General features: G+C 39.3%; 1 protein-coding gene across 1 annotated transcript; it reads right to left on the reverse strand.

Annotated features, from left to right (window-relative positions):
- Positions 1-13,079: 13,079 nt before the first annotated feature.
- On the reverse strand, positions 13,080-17,571 carry MGARP (mitochondria localized glutamic acid rich protein). The gene is made up of 3 exons (XM_019474876.1): positions 17,376-17,571; positions 16,210-16,312; positions 13,080-13,371 (listed from the first exon to the last, which is right to left on the reverse strand). Exons 1-3 carry the CDS (start codon positions 17,490-17,492, stop codon positions 13,367-13,369), a joined length of 225 nt encoding a protein of 74 aa, XP_019330421.1. The 5' UTR covers positions 17,493-17,571; the 3' UTR covers positions 13,080-13,366.
- Positions 17,572-18,733: the final 1,162 nt, after the last annotated feature.

The raw sequence follows: 18,733 nt of genomic DNA on the forward strand, positions 1-18,733 counted from the left end.
AGTTTCTTATTTATATTCACAAAATTGGGGATTCACAAAATTGGGGTTGGTTGGGGGTTTTTTTGGGGGGACGACACACATGACACCCCCCATCATTCATCAGTAACACTGGAGTTAAATGGTTCCATAATTTTACTGTTTCATTGAGTGTTTGGTGTGTCATGTGTCCCCCCTCATCTTAGTAGGATGTATTACTCTGCAGAAGCTATACACTTCACAGTTTCATACAAGGTATTATACTGGTAGCAAAATCTCAGCCTTTGTGTATAATATTAGCTATTTTTTCTGTAAAGTTTATATTTTTCTTATGCTTCTTCACGCGGCATTTGTCAATTTTACGCTTTCCCCTGGGATAAGTAGCTAAGTCCCAGTATCAGTGGCTGAAGTTTTCTTCAGTTTTGCTAGGCATTTGTGTATACTAGTGCACTTACAGATCTGAATTAGGAGCTTAACTTTCTTGTGATTTCAACAAAAGGTAGCATAAAAGAACTTCAAGCCTCAGAGAAATCAAACCAATCATGTTTACTAACTGTAGGCAAGTGGTTAGGCTTCGCATATTGTGTCAACAGCTGTTCTGAAAGCATTCAAAGGGATTTTAACATACCGAGGATTTTGAGGACAAACATCCTCAGGCTAGTTGGACCCCCGGCATATTTCCACTACGCAACCATCAGTACATAACTCAACATCTTTGTAATATCCTTTGCTTATGTGTAAAACTGAACCCTAACAAAAATACCCCCTGCTTCTGCCCAGGATAGCTATATGCACTCTCAAGTGGTCTTTAGCTCCTCTGCTTTACGAGATAGCGATTTTGAGAAGAAAAACGTCCTTCTAAATTGCACATGCAGGCAGAGAACATGACTGGGCAAGCACCAGCAGCACATTACATATGCACCAAACACAATACCAAACCATTTATGTTATGAAAACACATCTGTTTTGAGTTGAGGAAAAGGAAATTGATTTTACAGACAAAAGGAAATTAGGTTTTTGGTTTTAAACTTCTTTTTTTTAAATAAGGCAGCAGCATTAGGAAGCTCCAGTAACTTAATAGCACGATATCCAACATCTAGTTCCACCTAGAAATACAATTTTTAGGAAACTATCTGTGTCATTTCAGTGAAAAAAATAAAAAAGCTGCTTCCTGTATGAAGTAGTTATTCCTACAGTCTTTAAAGGCATGATTTTTACTCTTACAAGTGCTAAAGTTGCAGCATTGAGAGTGCAGGACTCTACGTTTCTGCGCATTCACAGTAGAACAGAAAACAAATCCAAGGTGCTTCTGCATCCTCATGATTGTCAATTGAATTGTCTGAATATTAGCGAGCTCAGCATTCCCCAAGCAGAACAGAGAAGCACGGTAAGCAGGGACTTGCATGGCCTGTGCGACTGACTCACCTTTGCTCCAACTAATAATAAAAAAAAAAAAAAAAAAAACCCACACGCAGATTGACTTTCTCCTGCTGATAAAAAAAACCAACACAAAACCAACATAAAACCCCACACACGGGGACTGACTTTCAGAACCCAGATCCTACTACTTGCATGGCCTCTTCCCCCAAAGCTTTCAAGCATTTAAAACAAGCTTTCCAACTTTCCCGAGGGAGTTCTTATGCACAATGAGCCTGGATTTTTGTCTGGGATGCAAAGCTCTAGTCTGAAATTAAACGGGCTCACGCTGGCAGTCATGTCCTACCACCTGGGAAACAATACACTGTAGGATGATCTTGAAGCAAGCAGGTGAAAGGGGGCTATGGAGCCTATTGAGTTGGCACTGATCGCGATAAGCAGAATCTGAAATCTGCCAAGAACTTGGTTCTTGCAAGAATTTTTGTAAAAGATACTGTTTGTGATAGCATTTCTACAGGGCATATATTGTCAGGCTTTAGCATTCAGTGTTCATAAAGCTGGATTTTCCAAGCCATGTTTCATACCACATACCATGTGTGAAAGCTGACAAGGCAAACTACCAATTGTCCAATACGTACGTACTATTTCATATGTCAGGTTCCATTGACCACGGTTCCTGAAGAAAGCAATAGGATATATGAGACCAAGGAGAAGAAGAAGAAACAAATAGTTGACTTCTTTACTTATTCTACACGTCTACAGTCGTGTCAGCATTGCCAAGAGGAGTAAGCAGACGAGTCGGGAGCGAGAAGTTCTGCTCCTCCATCTAAGCAAGCTTGGACTGCTCTGGGAGCACGGTACACCTTCCTTTGTTACAACACTGGGGTTTCTTTAGTGCTAATTTAAACCACTGCTTTAAAGCTTAGAGCAGCCCTTCAAAAAAAACCAACCGCGTTAATGTGAGGATTAGGTCTTCACACTTCCACTGAAGTAGCAGCTAGTTAGCAACTAGTTGTTAAGAAAATGAACAAACAAAACTTATTTTACATACAGGAAGAAATTATTCTAAGAAGAACTGCTTGCTTCCTTCCTCATGCAGGTGAAGCACTTTACCTTGTGAAAGAAATACATCTTTCTCTTAACGTGTAAAAACAGAAGAAGCTGTCTCTCACAGAGCAGCATTGGAAGAAGGAAAAGTCCAAATTTTTAAAAAAGCGTGGGGGCACACCTGGAATTCAGAATTCCACTCCTACAGCAAAAGTTTTACCACCTTTGGCCAGCCAACCCAGCACCGCTGCAAACGCTCTCCCTGTTCAGATGCTTTTGTGTTGAAACTTTTGTATTATTTTTAATAGCTATTGATACCAATTTATAGATGACTGATACAAATAGCCTGTAGGCATAATTAAACTAACTTGTATGTTATATTTTTAAATCTTACTGGACTTTAAGCTTTTACCTTGTATTTTTAAGTGGCTTTGTATGTTTCCCTTATTTACAACACATAATGGAGAAGATAGCTGTTCCAGATTTTAAAATGAAAGCTATATTCAATTTTTTTCCTTGCTCCAGGAGAGGTGAGGATTTTTTCCCCCCCAGGATGGAAGTTTCATAACAAGATCATACAAGATTACCCACATCTTCTCAGGAGTACAGCCTATATTTTTTCCCTCAGTTTTGTATTTCCCTACCAATGTATTTAAAACTATCATATTTTTATTCTAATCCTAATCCTTTGATTCATTTTAAAAGTGGTATTTCCAGTTAGAAACAACAACAAAATCTGAACAGGTACTGGCTTCCTGCAATTTTTAGAGATACTTAAAAATACACTTTTCTGAGCGAAGCATTTCACTTAAAGCAGTATCCTTCATATCATGATTTTTTTTTTTAAGCAGTCAAGATGAGGCTGGTATCTATAATGCAGAATGTCAGGTTCAATTACTTTAAAAAATATTCTTTGCAGAAGAATTTGGCTTTATAAAGCTAAAATAATACAAGTTAGCCAGCATAATACAAATGGAATCTGCCTGGAGCGCACGAACCAAATCTGGAGTACAAAAAAAGGCTTTGATATTTCAAGCTGCTTATAACATAACCAGTGTCACACACTAATTCCAAAGAGGGGGAAAAAAAAAGAAAGTCCAATTTAATTGTGAAAACAGAAACAATATTTCATTTACAGTCTTTTAGAGAACTACTCATACTGGAATGTGATGCTTTTGTTTACATAAAGCTTCTCCTCAGTAAGGTCCACTGAGGGTCTCAGGATGTTACGTTATGTTAGGATAGGCAGAGCAAAAAATTCCCCATTCCTTTTCATAGTTTGAAGACCCGCTAATGGAAAACGGGCAGTGGAATAGAATTCACTTTTTAAAAGTCAAATTCTGCCATGTTTGAAAAGTAATTCAAGAACGTATTTGAGAGAGACTGCAAAATAGAGCACAAGAGGTGGGGGTACCTGGCTCCCTTAGATCTACTCCAGGGCAGAACACAACAGTAGCAGTATGAAACTGCGATTCCTTTTAAGACCAACTTAACATATTTTAATCATCAGCTTTAAGGAAAATGGGAAAGAAGTTCCTTCAACAATGGCCTTTGTTCTAAATCCTGAGGTGGTGGTGACAGCTAAGGTCCCCTTCCTTCCTTTCATCAGAAGCCAACTGCCACCCCAGGTACGGCTGACCTGGGTTCAGCACCTCCTCCCTCTGCTTACAGGGGCTCAAACCACCATCAGCCACCTCAGCAATAGGAGGAGGGGGAAATAATAATCACCAAGTCAGTTTGGGACAAAATAGGCAAAACTGTGCATGTGTCCCTGTAAAGTGAGCAAGTGCTTCAGGTGTCATTGGCCAGGAAGACGCAGGGAGCTCAGCACGGAGGGCTTGCAGATACCCGCCGGGAACATCCCAAGCACCAGGAACATCACTCAGGACTACTTGAAATGGTCTCTCTCTGCTCACTGGCCTTTTATTCAGTGACCATTTTAAGATTATAACCAGCTAGAGTAAGTTATCCACCCACTTAACACTTAAACATTTGGCTTAAAAAGGAAAAAAAATTGACTGTATAGTTAACCACAGACCAATGCCTCTCTCCAACACTGGGAATTCAGCACCTGAGCTTCAGACAGGAAAAAATAAACCTCTCGGCTCTACGTGCTAAACCAAATCAGGGAACTAACAATTATTTAGAAAAGCGCTGATTATTTTTCAGTCAGATCAGTTCCTTGAATGCACAGGACAGGAACTAGTGGCTGGTGGCCACCGAAGCCCACACTGCTCTCAAGACATTGTTTGCGGAACTGCCCTGGCCCGACCACCCTGTTGTTTGGACATGGCATGAAGGCAGCCTCAGCCTTCCCTACCTAGCAATACCTCGCTAGAGTCCGCGGGCACCAGGAGTTATTTCCCTTTGGCATTTCAGCTATTCCGTAAGTTAAACCCGAATCAGAGGCTCAGAGCCCAAGGTCGTTGAGAAACTGATGAACAAAGGAAGGCTGGGATTTCTAATAATCCTGCCACTATAAAAATATGGCAGCTTTTTCTTTTTGCAAGCCATCCATAAGTAATCCAGATAAAAATCCCTGAGGCCCAGCTGAGAGTCTAAACCATGGCATTAGGAAGCACATTTTTAAGAAAAAAAAGTCTTCACTCCATACAGCAAGAAAAGAAACAACAACATTCAACCAAATATTTCACAGGTTGTTTGTGCCTAATGTAGGTCACTAGTTCCTAAGAAAAGCCTCATTAGTTCATACTAATGACCCGAAGACTCACTTCAAGAGAGCTTATTCTACAATGGATGATTAAAAAAAGATACAGAGATGCCTGTAAGGGTCAGAATAAAAGCATAACCGTGCATACCACATTAATCCAGAATGGTTTATAATACCTCATATAATTTCAAGTAATGAGAAGCAATTCACAATGATGTGGTTGGTTGGTATAAACATCTAGCCACTGATTGGAATGGATCACGAGGAAAACTAGTGCAAGTTAACATAAACAGCATATATGAAAATGCACTAATAATTTGGTGTATGAAATCCCTCAGAAGTTCTAAAAAAAACCTTTTAATTAAAGTTAGGCGCTTTCTTTAACACTCTTCATACAAAGTAATGCATCCAGTTTTACCCACTTACATTATTTCAAAGGAGCAACCAAAGTTCAGCATGTTGTTTTTTGAAAAGGATGTTTCTCTCTGCAATGAGAAATGCTGCCCAAAAATTAATATCAAAATCCCCATCATTACCATTCTGGTTTGAACTGCCACCACAGGAGAACAGAAAGGAGTCCCTGTTGCCATTTTCTCTAAAGCAGGACGCTAATAGTATTCCTCTGCATGCTGTATTTACAGAAAATTTTCACAGGTAGCACTACTGAAGGTAAAGTAAATGCTAACAGTTTTTGTTGACCAAAGTGAGTTCTTGCTTTCCAATTTAAAGAAATAAAGTTATTTTAGGATTTTTTTTTTAAGTCTTGACAATGAGCTATAAATATTTTATTAGTAAAAAGCAGTAAGTCCATTTTCTCCTTAACAGTGACAATCATTTAGGCATTATTCACTTTATGTCCTTTTACCAGCTTTGATCTTTTTTTAAGAAGCTACTTGTCCCCTTGTTCTACAATAGACAAATGGGAAGAGTTATTTTATGTAGTTCTCCCCCACTGACTTGTTTGCACTCTTAGCTGGGAAGTTCTAGGGGTTTTTCCCTTTTACTGGAATCTTCCTCCCCAGCCCAGCGCATGCAGTAAAATTCTCTTTTCAGCTAGGGTGTTCAAAACCGAACGGTCTCTCCATTTACCAACTTGTGTCTTCAGATGCTCACAACTTTTACAGAAGTCTTTTCTAAACATTGTTCACATTCTTCCTACAGAGATTTTTCAGTTGTGCTATGACGACTCATCTACAAGCTCAGTTTTATGAAGGAAAAACAGGAGGAAGAGAGAAGAGACTAGTGGCCAGTGTATGGCAATCAGAGAGATGCAAGATAAACGCAGCAGCCCAAGGGACAGATAAAGGAAGTGATAAATGTGAAGCAGAAATACTCAACAGAAGTTCCGCAGATATGGATACTTCCCCGGTAGGATAATACTCACCTAATTCAACTTTCTAGAGCCTAATTTAGCTAGCTTAGTCCACCATAATCGATGAAGAGGAAAAAATCCTCTAAAAGGAGATTCAGAATAGAAAACCTTTATTACAGTTGGTAATTAAGCACAGACTTCATCAGGTGGTATGAATACTTTCCCTGATTCTATCTGTCTTGTTACACCAATCTACACCTAGAGTCTCATTTCATACAATGACGTTATACGTATGAAAACGGCAGATAACAGGCCCGTTACGAGATGCTTCTGATCTATATGAGCAAGGTTGAGAAGAGAAAAAAAAAGTGTAGTTATTTTCATGAGGTCCAACTGTAAACAAGTGGTATAATCACATAAGGGATAAGGTCCGTCCAGCCCTATGCACGCTGCATCTTACCCCAACGCCTAAGGTTGTAAAGAGCTGCAGGTCGCACAGCTTTTCCTCCTTCCTCCATCTCGCACAAACAAATGCCTAGAAGGATGTGTTTGCTCTACTGAGCAACATCGTTCTGAAAGCCTCTGCAGAAGTATGAGCAAATTACTTTGAGGACTTCTCAGCAGTCTTCAAAATACTCCCAGTGTCAGAGCATTTGAATACGCATCCATAGTTTGGTAACTTACCAAGCAAAAACAACGTACACTGATCGTGTCGGGTGGTTTTGTCTGCTTGGCATCGTTGTGCGATCGGGTCAGCAAAAGTCCTGTCCAGAAAGCAGTAACTCCTGGCCAGTGCAGCCTATATTTGTTTCTCTAGGCTGCAGACAACTGGCATTGTAATGCCATTCGAAGCTTAACATGGAAAACACTGGCACATTCACACGCTAATCCTCCCCAAACCTAGTTACTCAAACGGCGTTTGAAATAACAAACAGAGAAGAGACCACGTCCTTCAATACTTACAAAATTAGAAAAGAACCTATGTTACAGAAGTCAGGAGTCCAAGAAAGCACAGTTTGGAGCTAATTGCTTTTGCTATTCCAGTTGACAATGCCAAAACCTCTAGCCTCAATACTAGAGTTGGAAAAAAGTTTATAGTGGCAGTCCAAGAACTGAAAGTCACAGATGCAACACCACTACCTAATCCAAACAGCAGCATGCCAATCTGTGCATTTTATAGCATTTGTTCTAGCTGAAGAAAAATTGATCTTAATTTATGGTCCCCAGACAGAGAGTACACTAGAAGGAGAACAGCAGGAAACTTACCAGCATCAGGCAGTAACCAAGAGTGACAGCGCAACAGCTCAACTAATAAAAAGGTACAGAAAACTAGAATTCAGAGGAAGCTAAACCCTTGGGAACAGAGTTACATGGCACAGTACTTTTTTTGGCAGCAGTATTTCACAGAATTCCAGATACCGGTAGTGGGTTGTAAATTGCTTAAATTGAGGCAAGGGGAAAATTCCAGCCAGGTACAATTGTAACTAACTTTCTAAAATTGAAATTACCCTGATTAAGTATTAGGCACCTGCCTCCAAGGTTGGGGTTTTTTTGTTTGGTTTGGTTTGGGGTTTTTTTTGCACGTTCATGTATAATCACACATTCGTGTTATATACATACGTATGTATACTGGAGCCGGAGACAAACGTCCATGGCACCTTGCACTACCAACCATATTACAGAAAGCCTTGTAGATTAAAAAAAAAACAATTGCATTTGAAAAAGCAGAGGTTTACTGGTAATGCTAAAAATACTTGCACGTTCATCTGCGGAAGTAACATCAAGCTACCAACAAAACTAATAGAAGTTATTTAAATAAGTATTCTTTTTCAAAGTAAGCCTGCATTTCCCTTGGCAGTTCTGAAAGAAAAATAATTCTCTACCCTCAGTAAAAATGTAGATACACTTTTTTTTTCTCTAAATGGAGACAACACAAATGATGAAGATGGTTAAATACAAAACCGAAAGGTATTTCCAGAAGGTTTTAATTATAAAATTAATTTTTTTAAAAACACAAATAGCTGTTGACTGCAGCTAAACACTGAACAAAGTGGTACATAGAGAGCAGAGAACTTTTGAATCAAAATACCATCTTCTTACATTTTAAGTATTATGCCAATGGAAACTAGCTTTTACATAGCTTAAAGGAAAGTGATACTGGTTTAAGCCTGTGTGTGTAGGACTATGTGCTGCTTGTTAAACCCTTCACGCGGTCAAGAGCCAGAGGCCTCTGTCAATCCCTCAGAGATCCGAGGGAAGAACTGCTTCAGCAGTCATGCTGTTCTCCTGCAGATGGGGCCTGGACGAGAGGAGCAGCCCAACGCTAAGGTGACCTAGCGGCAGGAGCCTCCGCAGGCTCCCCGGGCAGGACTCGGGTTACACGGCAGCCACAGCAGGACTTAGCCCCAGTGGGGGAACCGCACGTGGACTGCTTATGAGATCCATAGGTTCAACCTGGACTCAGGCACACCTGTTACAAACAGTTATTTACAGTAGTCTTTACTGGTGACCAGTGGCATGAGAGAACTGTTCTCAGAAGCAAGTTTTAACATCCCAGAAACGTCAAGGAGATCAGGCAATGCTACACCGGGGAGAACACTCCCTTGCTTTAGAAACTAGTAATTACCGAGGGGAAGTACAGCTTCTGCTGCCTGATATGAAATGCTTTAGCTAATACGTGATATCCTGATTAGAGGTTGGAAGGAAGATGGCTGAAACAACATGCAGAAGTTTCTCAACAATTTTATATCCCACAGGTTTGTTTCCGCCAGCTTTACCACACAGCAAAGAATACCCACTGCAGCAAGACTCGACAGAGGACACCCGAAACAACCCTCAGAATCCCTTGTAAGTATCAACGTCACAGAAGGGTTGTTCTAGTGCTGTTTTCTTCAGTAAGTATGTTGCCAGAGAAAATAGATCTAAGAAATCAGTAATTTCTAAATAGCACATCCACTTCCAGTCAACACCAGCAGTAACGAACAGTTGCAAGACATATTTACTCTTATAAAATAGTGACCACTAACTACACACAGTCACCATGTCTAGAATTAGATCTTCAGACTTAATCCACTTATGCACAATGTTTCCCAGGGAAGATTCTAGCTGCTTCCTCTTCAATAGAGCGGCAGGAATATTTACCATACGGGAGATCCTACCCTACCCAACAATTAACAAATACCCCTAGATAAGCATTGTGAAAGGAGTATTCAACCACTTCTAGATACAAGCAAGTGCCCGCTCCTTAAAGGGAAATTTTGCAATTGCTCTGTAGAGCAACAGAGGTAAACACTGCAAGACATTTTAAAACACCTTATATCTCTTAACAGCTCTAATTCACTAACTTTAACATATACCAGATTACTTCCTTTCTAAATGAAATGGCCCAAATATTCCATAGAAATGGAAATTTTTAAGACTCTAGGTATTTTAACTACTACCACCTTATAAATACTTTTTATATTTAAACAGTAATAGTCACTACAAATATACTTACTTGTACTTTTTATTAGCTATATTACCTTCAGCAGGTTGGACCAAGTATTGTTTTAAAATGTTATTTGTAACAGATTGTTTTGCAGACAAGCACCAGAGCTATTCACACACGAATTAAAATCCCATTCATACCTAGACCCTTCACAAAAGTCAGCCATTTGAAGTGCTGCACCATTTCTCAAGTTCATTTGTTAAAAAGGCAGTTAAGATGCATCCATTCCTCACCGGAGTCACCATGGAAAAAGGTGAAGGTGAAAACAATTCCGGAATCTGCTAATACCTTTCAAGGTACTATAACCTCCCATGGACTAGCAGTCAAAATACTTTTAATCTCGGTTTGACCTGTGTTTTAGATATATCCTCTCAAATAGATGTTTGTTTTCTCAAAGTAAGTCAAACATAGGCGTACAGTAAAGATTCCATGTTTAAGTCAAGCTGAAAACCGCTTCAGTGGTTTTCATGCTTGCTACAGCCACACTGAAGGCTTCCCTTACTTCCCTAAGTAAGAATTAGAATGAAGTTTCTCTTTCATGATAGGCTGGCAAGTTTTTTGTTGTTGCTGTTTTGTTTGTTTTTTAACTGAAGACACCAGATGCAAATGTTTGCTGCTTTCCTATCGACTGAGAAATTGCAATTGCTTTATGGGTGTCCCTTCCAACTTTAGCTGAACAAATCGAGAGGTAAGAGGATAAGCCACCGCTCCATTCTTACAGGTTAGTAGCGTGTAAAAAAAAAAAAAAAAAGTTGCTAAAAAAATGAAGTTAAATTATAATCCAGTCTTTTGTGGAACTTACGGATAGGTTTGCATTTGTATTATTGTCATTTTTTTTTAAAAGCATAGTAAACCAAAATATTTCAAACACCCTGACAGTTCAAAATACTGAATATGTAGCCACTAATCGATTTAAGTGTTTAATACCAATTTGATGTTTTATGGACTTTTGAAATTTTTAGCCTAGTTTATCCTTAAAACTGAGATCATGACAACGTTTTGGTTGCTATGCAAGATTCTGTTGAAGTTACATTGACAGAACAGCTATAATTATTTAGTGTGAATATCTTAGGAATGGCCAGTGAAATAAAGTGTTTAGATTCCTTAACAAACCCTTAAGAACCAGGTCGCTGAAACAACTGTTTAACTGATCATATTACATGCTCACCTTAATAGAAGATCTTAAAGAAGAGAAATAGAATGGGGTAGTAAAATAAACTTTTCGTTCTGCTAGTTTTAGACTAACTCTAGTGCCACAGGCAGCACGCTTTTAGAGACACTGATTTAATAATCTTAATTACCTTATGCTCATGATATGTCAAGGTAACACCTGAATTAGTTTTCACTGCAGGACAAACTCCATTAGGAATACTGACGTTTGTTCTTAATGTTCTGTAGTAAGAGGCAGAGTTTTAGAACCCACAACACACACACGCAAAAACCGCATTCGTAAGTTAACCTTGCACTGCAGCAGCTTCTGAATTAGCAGCAGCTTCTGAATTAGCAGCAGCTTCCAAATTAGCAGCAGCTTCCTGCTGGGCTTCCTCCACAGCAGGGGATGCCTCTGGAGCCGGTAAGTCATTCTCCCCTCCAGTTTCTGGGGATACCCCAGCACTCTCATCCTGTGCTGCAGGTCCAGCACTCTCATCCTGTGCTGCAGGTCCAGCAGCAGCTACTGCGTCAGCCTCTTCCGTGGCTGTCTCTGCTTCAGTGACATCAGCCGTCTCTTCTTCATCACCTTTTAAGGATTTATTTAATACAATAAAGAGAGTAAAGCGCATGCATGCAACACAAAGTCACCAACTACTTTTTACCATCATCCTCATTTAAATTTAAAATGGGAAGCTAAGCTTGTAAATCAGAATTCACAAACAAAGTCAAGAAATCAATAATTAATCTATTGTCTAACGTGGCATCAAAAAAGATGTTTACAAGATGAGGAAACCATATTCTTAATTACCGAGTTTCATAACTGCTTCAGTGTAATAAGAAAAGAAACTGTGGCTTAAAGCAAGTGACTGCAAGAGGTGGGAGTGCAGAGAAGGATAAAAAAGGACCCCACCCAGTGTTGCTCCAAACCCGCTCTGCTGAAAGGGCCAGTGATAACGCATTCATGGGTGTCAGAGGAAGCAGGATTCTTGCCCTGTTCGCACCCAGCAGTGGAATTACCACACTGGGAATAAGACATTTGCTACCATACTTAGAAGCTCTGAGGGAGTTTATTATCCATCAGGCTCACAGCTTAGAAGCACTGCAAGCCAAGATGCGCCTTCAGTTTGCGCAGGGCTATTTTCAAGGTGGCTAACTTGGCTGGCAATAGCTACAATAATGCTGAGCCCAACAAGTGATCAGTTTTCAGATGGGGTTTGTGCTCTCTCTTAGCTCTACGCTGCCGCAGGTACTCCGCTATCCCTATTCACCCTGCTTTCTTTAAAGCTGTACTGAATGCACTGTGACCACTGCAAGAGCCATAGCACTTAAGTAAGAAAGGTGAGATCTGTGAAACAGAATAAAACAGGGGACCCTTACTGAAACTAGGTGTATATAAGTAAGAAAATAACTTGCTAATTTTAAGTGGTCAGCACTCACTTTACTGGAGATATGACCACTTATGACTAACCTTTTTCTTTTTACAAGTCCCAGCTGTCTTTTAAAGACTTGTCTACACTGCTGTGGATCGGACTCTTTAGAATCTGAAAAACCCAGTGTTTCCCAATCGTGCATTACTTCAAACTCAGCTGAGACAAGTCATTAAAAACTAACAGCACAAAGCAACAAATATGCACAATCACCATGCAAACATGCACTAAGATCAAGTTAACAACAGACAGTTATATACCAAGTGTTCATTGCAAGTTTACCACTAGAACCAACTCACCATGTGAAAAAATAGAACTGGAAATAAAGTTTGCAATACAGTGTAAACTAAGTGAGAATAGAAAGGAAAGAAAAGAGCTTAAAGAGACATAGTCAGAATTAATTTTATTCTTTTATATCTGTTTAAAAACTAAACAGACCAATTTTAATTCTTGGATTTCTTATGCTAGTGCAAGCCTATCTTTTTGTGTTCGGGTTTAAACACAAGTCTATTCATTGCTCAGTAAAAATCAAAGCTTTGCATTATGCAACCTGATCATGTCCCTTTAAGAGAATGCTATAGTTCAAAAAAACCTACATTGATTACACAAAGAACAGACTAACAGCCAAGCTCAGCATTCAGTACACTTTATTGGACAGTCAAATATAGAGTGCATTCATTCAGAACAGCCAGCTTCTCAATCTCAGAACTGCCTTCTACAAAGCAGATTCAGTAATAAGCTCAATATGGTTTGGCCTTGCAAACATAGGTAGTTCTTTTAAAGTCTCACAAGTACGGAGTTTTACAATAGAAGGTATAAAGTCATCCCAAGGTAGGCTGCAAGGTACGCAATGGTGAACGACTGTCCTTTGTTTGTATTTAACTTCCTCGGGTTTGGAAAGAGATTTCCCTTGTATTTTAGTCTGGAAAGTGTAAAAGCAGAGTATAGATTAGAAAGATTGAATCAGCTTGCACCAAGTTAAAAAGAAAAGTCATTGCCAAAAAAGAAGGAAATCAGGAACAAGTTTAAAGGAGACACATGCAAATGGAAGGCAAAATTCAGTATTTGCTAAATAAGCAAGTAGAATGTTCTGCAAGGCAAACATCATTTTACAGTTCAAATGATGTCCCAGATTTCCTACTGCTACTTCGAGTCAGGCTTCTGCCAGGGGCTCTTTTAAATCCCTTCCTCCATTCGAGAGCAGCTTTCAGTTAAGAAGAGCTGCAGAAAACTTGCTGTTAGGTCTTTTTTTAAATGTCTAATATAATTAATTAAAATACCATTAAATATCATTTCATCCACTAATAAACAAACAAGCCTAGAATAGCATTTGATTGTTTCTCTTGTTTTGACAGCCTTGTTTGCTACATGTAGTTCTTTATAATAGATATTTTGGGTTTGGGCACAAGGGGAGAATTTTCCTCGGGATGAGAAACCACAAAAATAATTCGTATCAGAAGAGTCTCTCTCTGATCAGCTGCTCCCTAGTATGAAGTTCTTCCAGCTAGAAAGCTCTTCTCTTGCCATAGGACACGTAGCAAATGTGCCATGAATGTGCTGTTTGGCACGCTGCTTTTCTATCCACCACTTCATATTGTTACCAGCACTGTTTTATAGCTTATTTTAAGCCTGATTTTAGGTGACCCTAAAAAATATGAGATTACTGTGAGAACAGAATTTTTAATCTCTCTTAACAGCAATGCTTACCGTGAAAAAGTGTAAGGACTAACTGAATCTAAAGAATGCGTGGGGAAAGAAGCTGCAGTGGCACTTCTGGGAAAAGCAATACTATGGTAACACTCTGTGACAAGATACACACAAAAATATGACTATGCAGGGAACAGGAAAAAAAGGGGAGGAAGAGAGACATTCTTTTGAGAAAGCACACAGAGGATTCTATAGGAAAAGTAAGAACAGAAACCTCTTTTGGGAGGATACAGTTGGGAATGAAGAAGGATTTTAAAAAGAGCTGATTCAACAGTAGTTTTGTATTGTGAATTGGAATTAGCTACTCAGAAGTCCAATTAAAAACTCTGGGTTGAGCATTTATTCAGAAGTCCAATATTGAAAATAACATAGGAAACAAGTTTCAACTGTGTTCACTGTATGGCCTTAGAAACGTTTTGGACTTCTTACTGTCAATAATAAGGGAGGTGGCAATCATCTGCCATTGGTCGTGACATGTATGTAAGTTACTAAGCAGCGCAAGGCATCAGATTATGGGATGTCTGGAGAGTACCCGAAGTCAGAATCAAGAAAGTTACAGAGCAATGAGTACTCTTACCCGTCTCAGGCAACACAGGTATAGCCTTCAGTGGGTCAACAGCACCACTGACTCTGCGGGTATCCCACTCAAACATTTTGGTAGACTAGGGTTAAAACTCAGTACCTTGCAGAAATGAACCTTAAGAGAAAAGAGGGCATATACTGACATCATTTTGAGTGCCCTGGAAGGTTTGCTTAATGCTTTCACATCTACCATGTTCTTCTGACTATGTTAGTCAGAATGTAATGAGTGTAACCCTCATTTCTTCCCTGAAGAGCAGGTGACTATGTTACTAGGAGAAAGTAGCTACTTTGGTCCTGGTTAGATTTTTTTATTTTAGGGATAAGGAAAGATTGCATTAAAATTGTGGCCAAATTCTCAGCATTTGAAGAATTAAGTTTAAAAACTTAAAAACTGTATTGCTTCCAGCTGCTTAAGAGAAAGGAAATTAAGGTGTTTTGCCATTAAGATCTGTAATTTTAAACTTCTGAAACTAAAGGATGTGTTGTGGAACTTCAAGACTAACAACTTCAAAAGAAATAATTTTAGAGGCAGACAATTGAAAGCATGTTCTCATATTGAAAACAAAATTTAAACTCAGTATAATTTATTCAAATCTATTCTTCGTGTGCATGCAAGTATATTAAATCAATTCTCTAGATGTCAGCATCAGAAAAAATAAAGAAGAGCTTCAAGTGCTATGGCTTCATTAATTTATTTATTTTTTAAATAGCAACTAAATAAAAATATAAAGACCCTTAAGAAGTCATTTTTTCTAATTGCTTTTCCTGGCAAGGCCATGCTTGCCAAAGTTCTATCTTTTATATTAATCCTGCCGTAACACTAATTGATGTGGACAGACAACATTCCATTACAAGTATTTGAACTAACATGGTCTAATTATTTAAGCATGAAGAGCTAAGTAAGGATTTGCCATACATTTAGGTGGTGTCTGCTTTTCATTTAACCCTAAATTAAAAAGGACAAAATCAAAGTTGTGGGATAAGAAACAGGTCCGATTTACAGTATTTTTTTAAAAATTAGGTTTTTTCCTATTGAACTTTTCCCTGATGGCACGTGGCCTGGAGCCAAACTTGACTGAGAAAAAGATATTATCTCCTTCCCCCCCAACAAACAAAAGAACAAAATTGATTTCGACAGCATTATGTATTTAGTCAAGTTTCATTACGCTTCCAGTAGGTCAACTGCAAATACCCAATATACAATTAACGGTTCACACATCAACTCTTTCCATCCAAAGAGACTCCTGCAGGTTGATCACAGACCAGATTCACTGCCTAAACATTAAGTCCATTCCCAAAATTTGTGCAGAAGTAGCTTTGTAGCAGAACACTTTGCAACCATCTTTGTCTTTACTCCCATTCACAGAGCTCAGACAAGGACTTGGACAGGGTTAAGGCCTGATTAGACAACCTAGGCATCTGTTCCAGATCCTCGTGTACCCAGGGAACAAGAGAGAAGAGCTCAACTCACCCTTGCTTGACCAAGGTTTGTTTTTCCGCCCCTCAGCTCTCTCATGAAGAATATTCATATGTTCAATATACTTGCTGCGGGATGAACTGACTACTCTGTAGGCCTGAAAGGAAATTATACCTAAACTTATTGCTACGTCCCTACAAAGTTACCAAACAAAAAGAGGGGAGAGGGAGAGAAGGGTTTTTAAGCAAATGCTACTGCTCATCTTAAAAGGCATATCAAATTATGCTAAGCAAGGTTAAAAAAGAATAAATCTATTTTGCTATACTAATATATTTACACATTTCATATTTCTCCATTGTTAGAAAGCAAATACAATATACCATGCAGCTTTTGAAGTGCTGCAGTATTTCAGGAATTGAACACAGTATTTTAAAAGACAGTTGCAGTCAGATTATTTTTTTAAAAAAACTATGGTCAAAAGGTGACAGCAAGAGAATTTGTTATTCCTCCAGATATGCAATCACACAAGTTTGATATTTTGAACAAGTAGAAGCTACTTACCGTTCAAGAGGATTATTTTGTGGGAGAGGGAAACATGTACCTCTCTGGGATGTGCTAGTCACTATCTCACTAGCTCAAATCTTGGGGGGGTGGAAGGAAGCTATCAACTGGAGGCTTTAGGGACGTGAAGCACAGAGTCTGATATATTTAGATGCAGGGAAGAGAATGATTACTGAAAAACTTGACAAAAGTAGATGTTTACAAAACTTCAACATGCTTTTTCTAAGTAACTAATCTTTCTTTGTGCCCCAATTAAGGAGGTTCATAATCTTCCCCTTGCGGCTTCAGACAGCTTACTTCACCTCTGTCCTGCCTGCTTTGAGATATTCTAAATGTTTGTGGTGGACAAGAGGCAAGGGGTTAGACACAGGTGCCTCACTCCATCTTTGGACACATTCATTTCACACAGTTTTAAATATGTTTTCCACTAAGAATGAAAACAGCGCGAGATATCACAGTAACAGTAAAACAGGCAAGCAACAGGCATTCAGTTTCACTAGTTCTCTTGAACTGATTTTTAAGTTAGACTGTATTCAGTTATATGCTACGACATCCACATTCTTTTGACATTTGTGTCTTGACCATGTTCTTTAACCCAGAACACACCTTACACCATGCCAACTCAGAAAGCACAAACAGCTCCATTCCCAAACACTTACATAAAATAAACCACCAAAAGCAGCAACACCAGCAAGGAGATAGTAAATCATGTTCTCTCCAGAAGAGCCAGGAACACTCCCAGATGACATCTGGCGAAGAGGTGCTATAAAAACCATTATTGAAATTGATGTAAAGTGCTGCTAAAATACGATCACAAAACAGAATGACGGAATCTGAACTTCATATGGGAGGGGACGATTTAAAAAGCTGTAACAAAACAGAGAGGTACAGCTTAGCAATGTTTAGTGAGTAACACAGGGCGTGGTACCTAACTGAAGGAGGTACACGGCTGATGTTTAGTACAAGTGAGTAACACAGGGTGTGGTACCTAACTGAAGGAGGTACACGGCTGAGCTCTTCCTCAGAGCCTAAGGTTTTCTATGAACCATGCCGTCTGCCTATCAGCTTCCAAGTACTGGATGCAGCCTATATAGACTAAGGAACTACCTAAGGAACGTAAAAAAACCAAAAACAAACAAACAAAAAAGGAACATAAAAATGTTCCTGCCTAAGGTACGTAAAAGAATTAATCCGTCCTTATTCAGTCTTGCTGCAGTCATGACCAGCAGAGGTAACAAATCCTCTTCAGTTTAGTAACAGGGCACTTTAAGAAAAAGCCTTTTCCTTTGAATTCACGTTCTTTCATTCTCAAATAGACCGCTGACATTTAGATACATGCCCATAATCTCAAGTATTGGCCGATAGGGCAGACAGGCAGGATTACACAATTTTATCCCTGACCGAGTACATATTCACTGTAACAGCAGCGTTAGCCATTTATTTTTGTTCAGAGTTTCTGTAGTTTTGATGCTTGCTACAGCCTTGGATTCTTCTGCACATCTCAAAAAGAGACCCACGAAAACCACACGTAATTCTGTTCGTCAGCAAAGCTTTCAGCCGAATTTCATGACTTCCTCCCAGATGAGTAGCACAGATGAGAAACGCCTCATTGAAAGGGTGCTCATTAAACATAAAATGGCTCTGAGCATTGCAATCGGTAGCTGCAAAAATAGTCTCAGTCTCAAAATATTGCCATTGCGTGCCAGATTATGTTTAGCATCATCTGTCTCATGACACACTTTTCAGACTCCTCTTCTATCATCAGGCACCCTAATGGATCTTCTTACATTTACATATATGTTCTGTAGTAGTTTCTCCCGAGTACCTTCTTCTTAAAGGCTGCACGTTATAGGTAGGAGAGTGCTCTGTGAGCCTGCAATCATCCAACACGGCTAGCAGAGGTTTTTTTGCTACTGGTTACACAATCCCTGATGCGCCAAAAGCCATGGCTGCAACACGCCCAGGCTGATTCACGCTTCTTCCCGGTGCTAAAATACCGCCGAGGAAACCGCTCATT

This window comes from Aptenodytes forsteri, unplaced genomic scaffold (genome assembly GCF_000699145.1).
Source record: "Aptenodytes forsteri isolate BGI_AS27 unplaced genomic scaffold, ASM69914v1 Scaffold125, whole genome shotgun sequence".
Lineage (NCBI taxonomy): Eukaryota > Metazoa > Chordata > Aves > Sphenisciformes > Spheniscidae > Aptenodytes > Aptenodytes forsteri.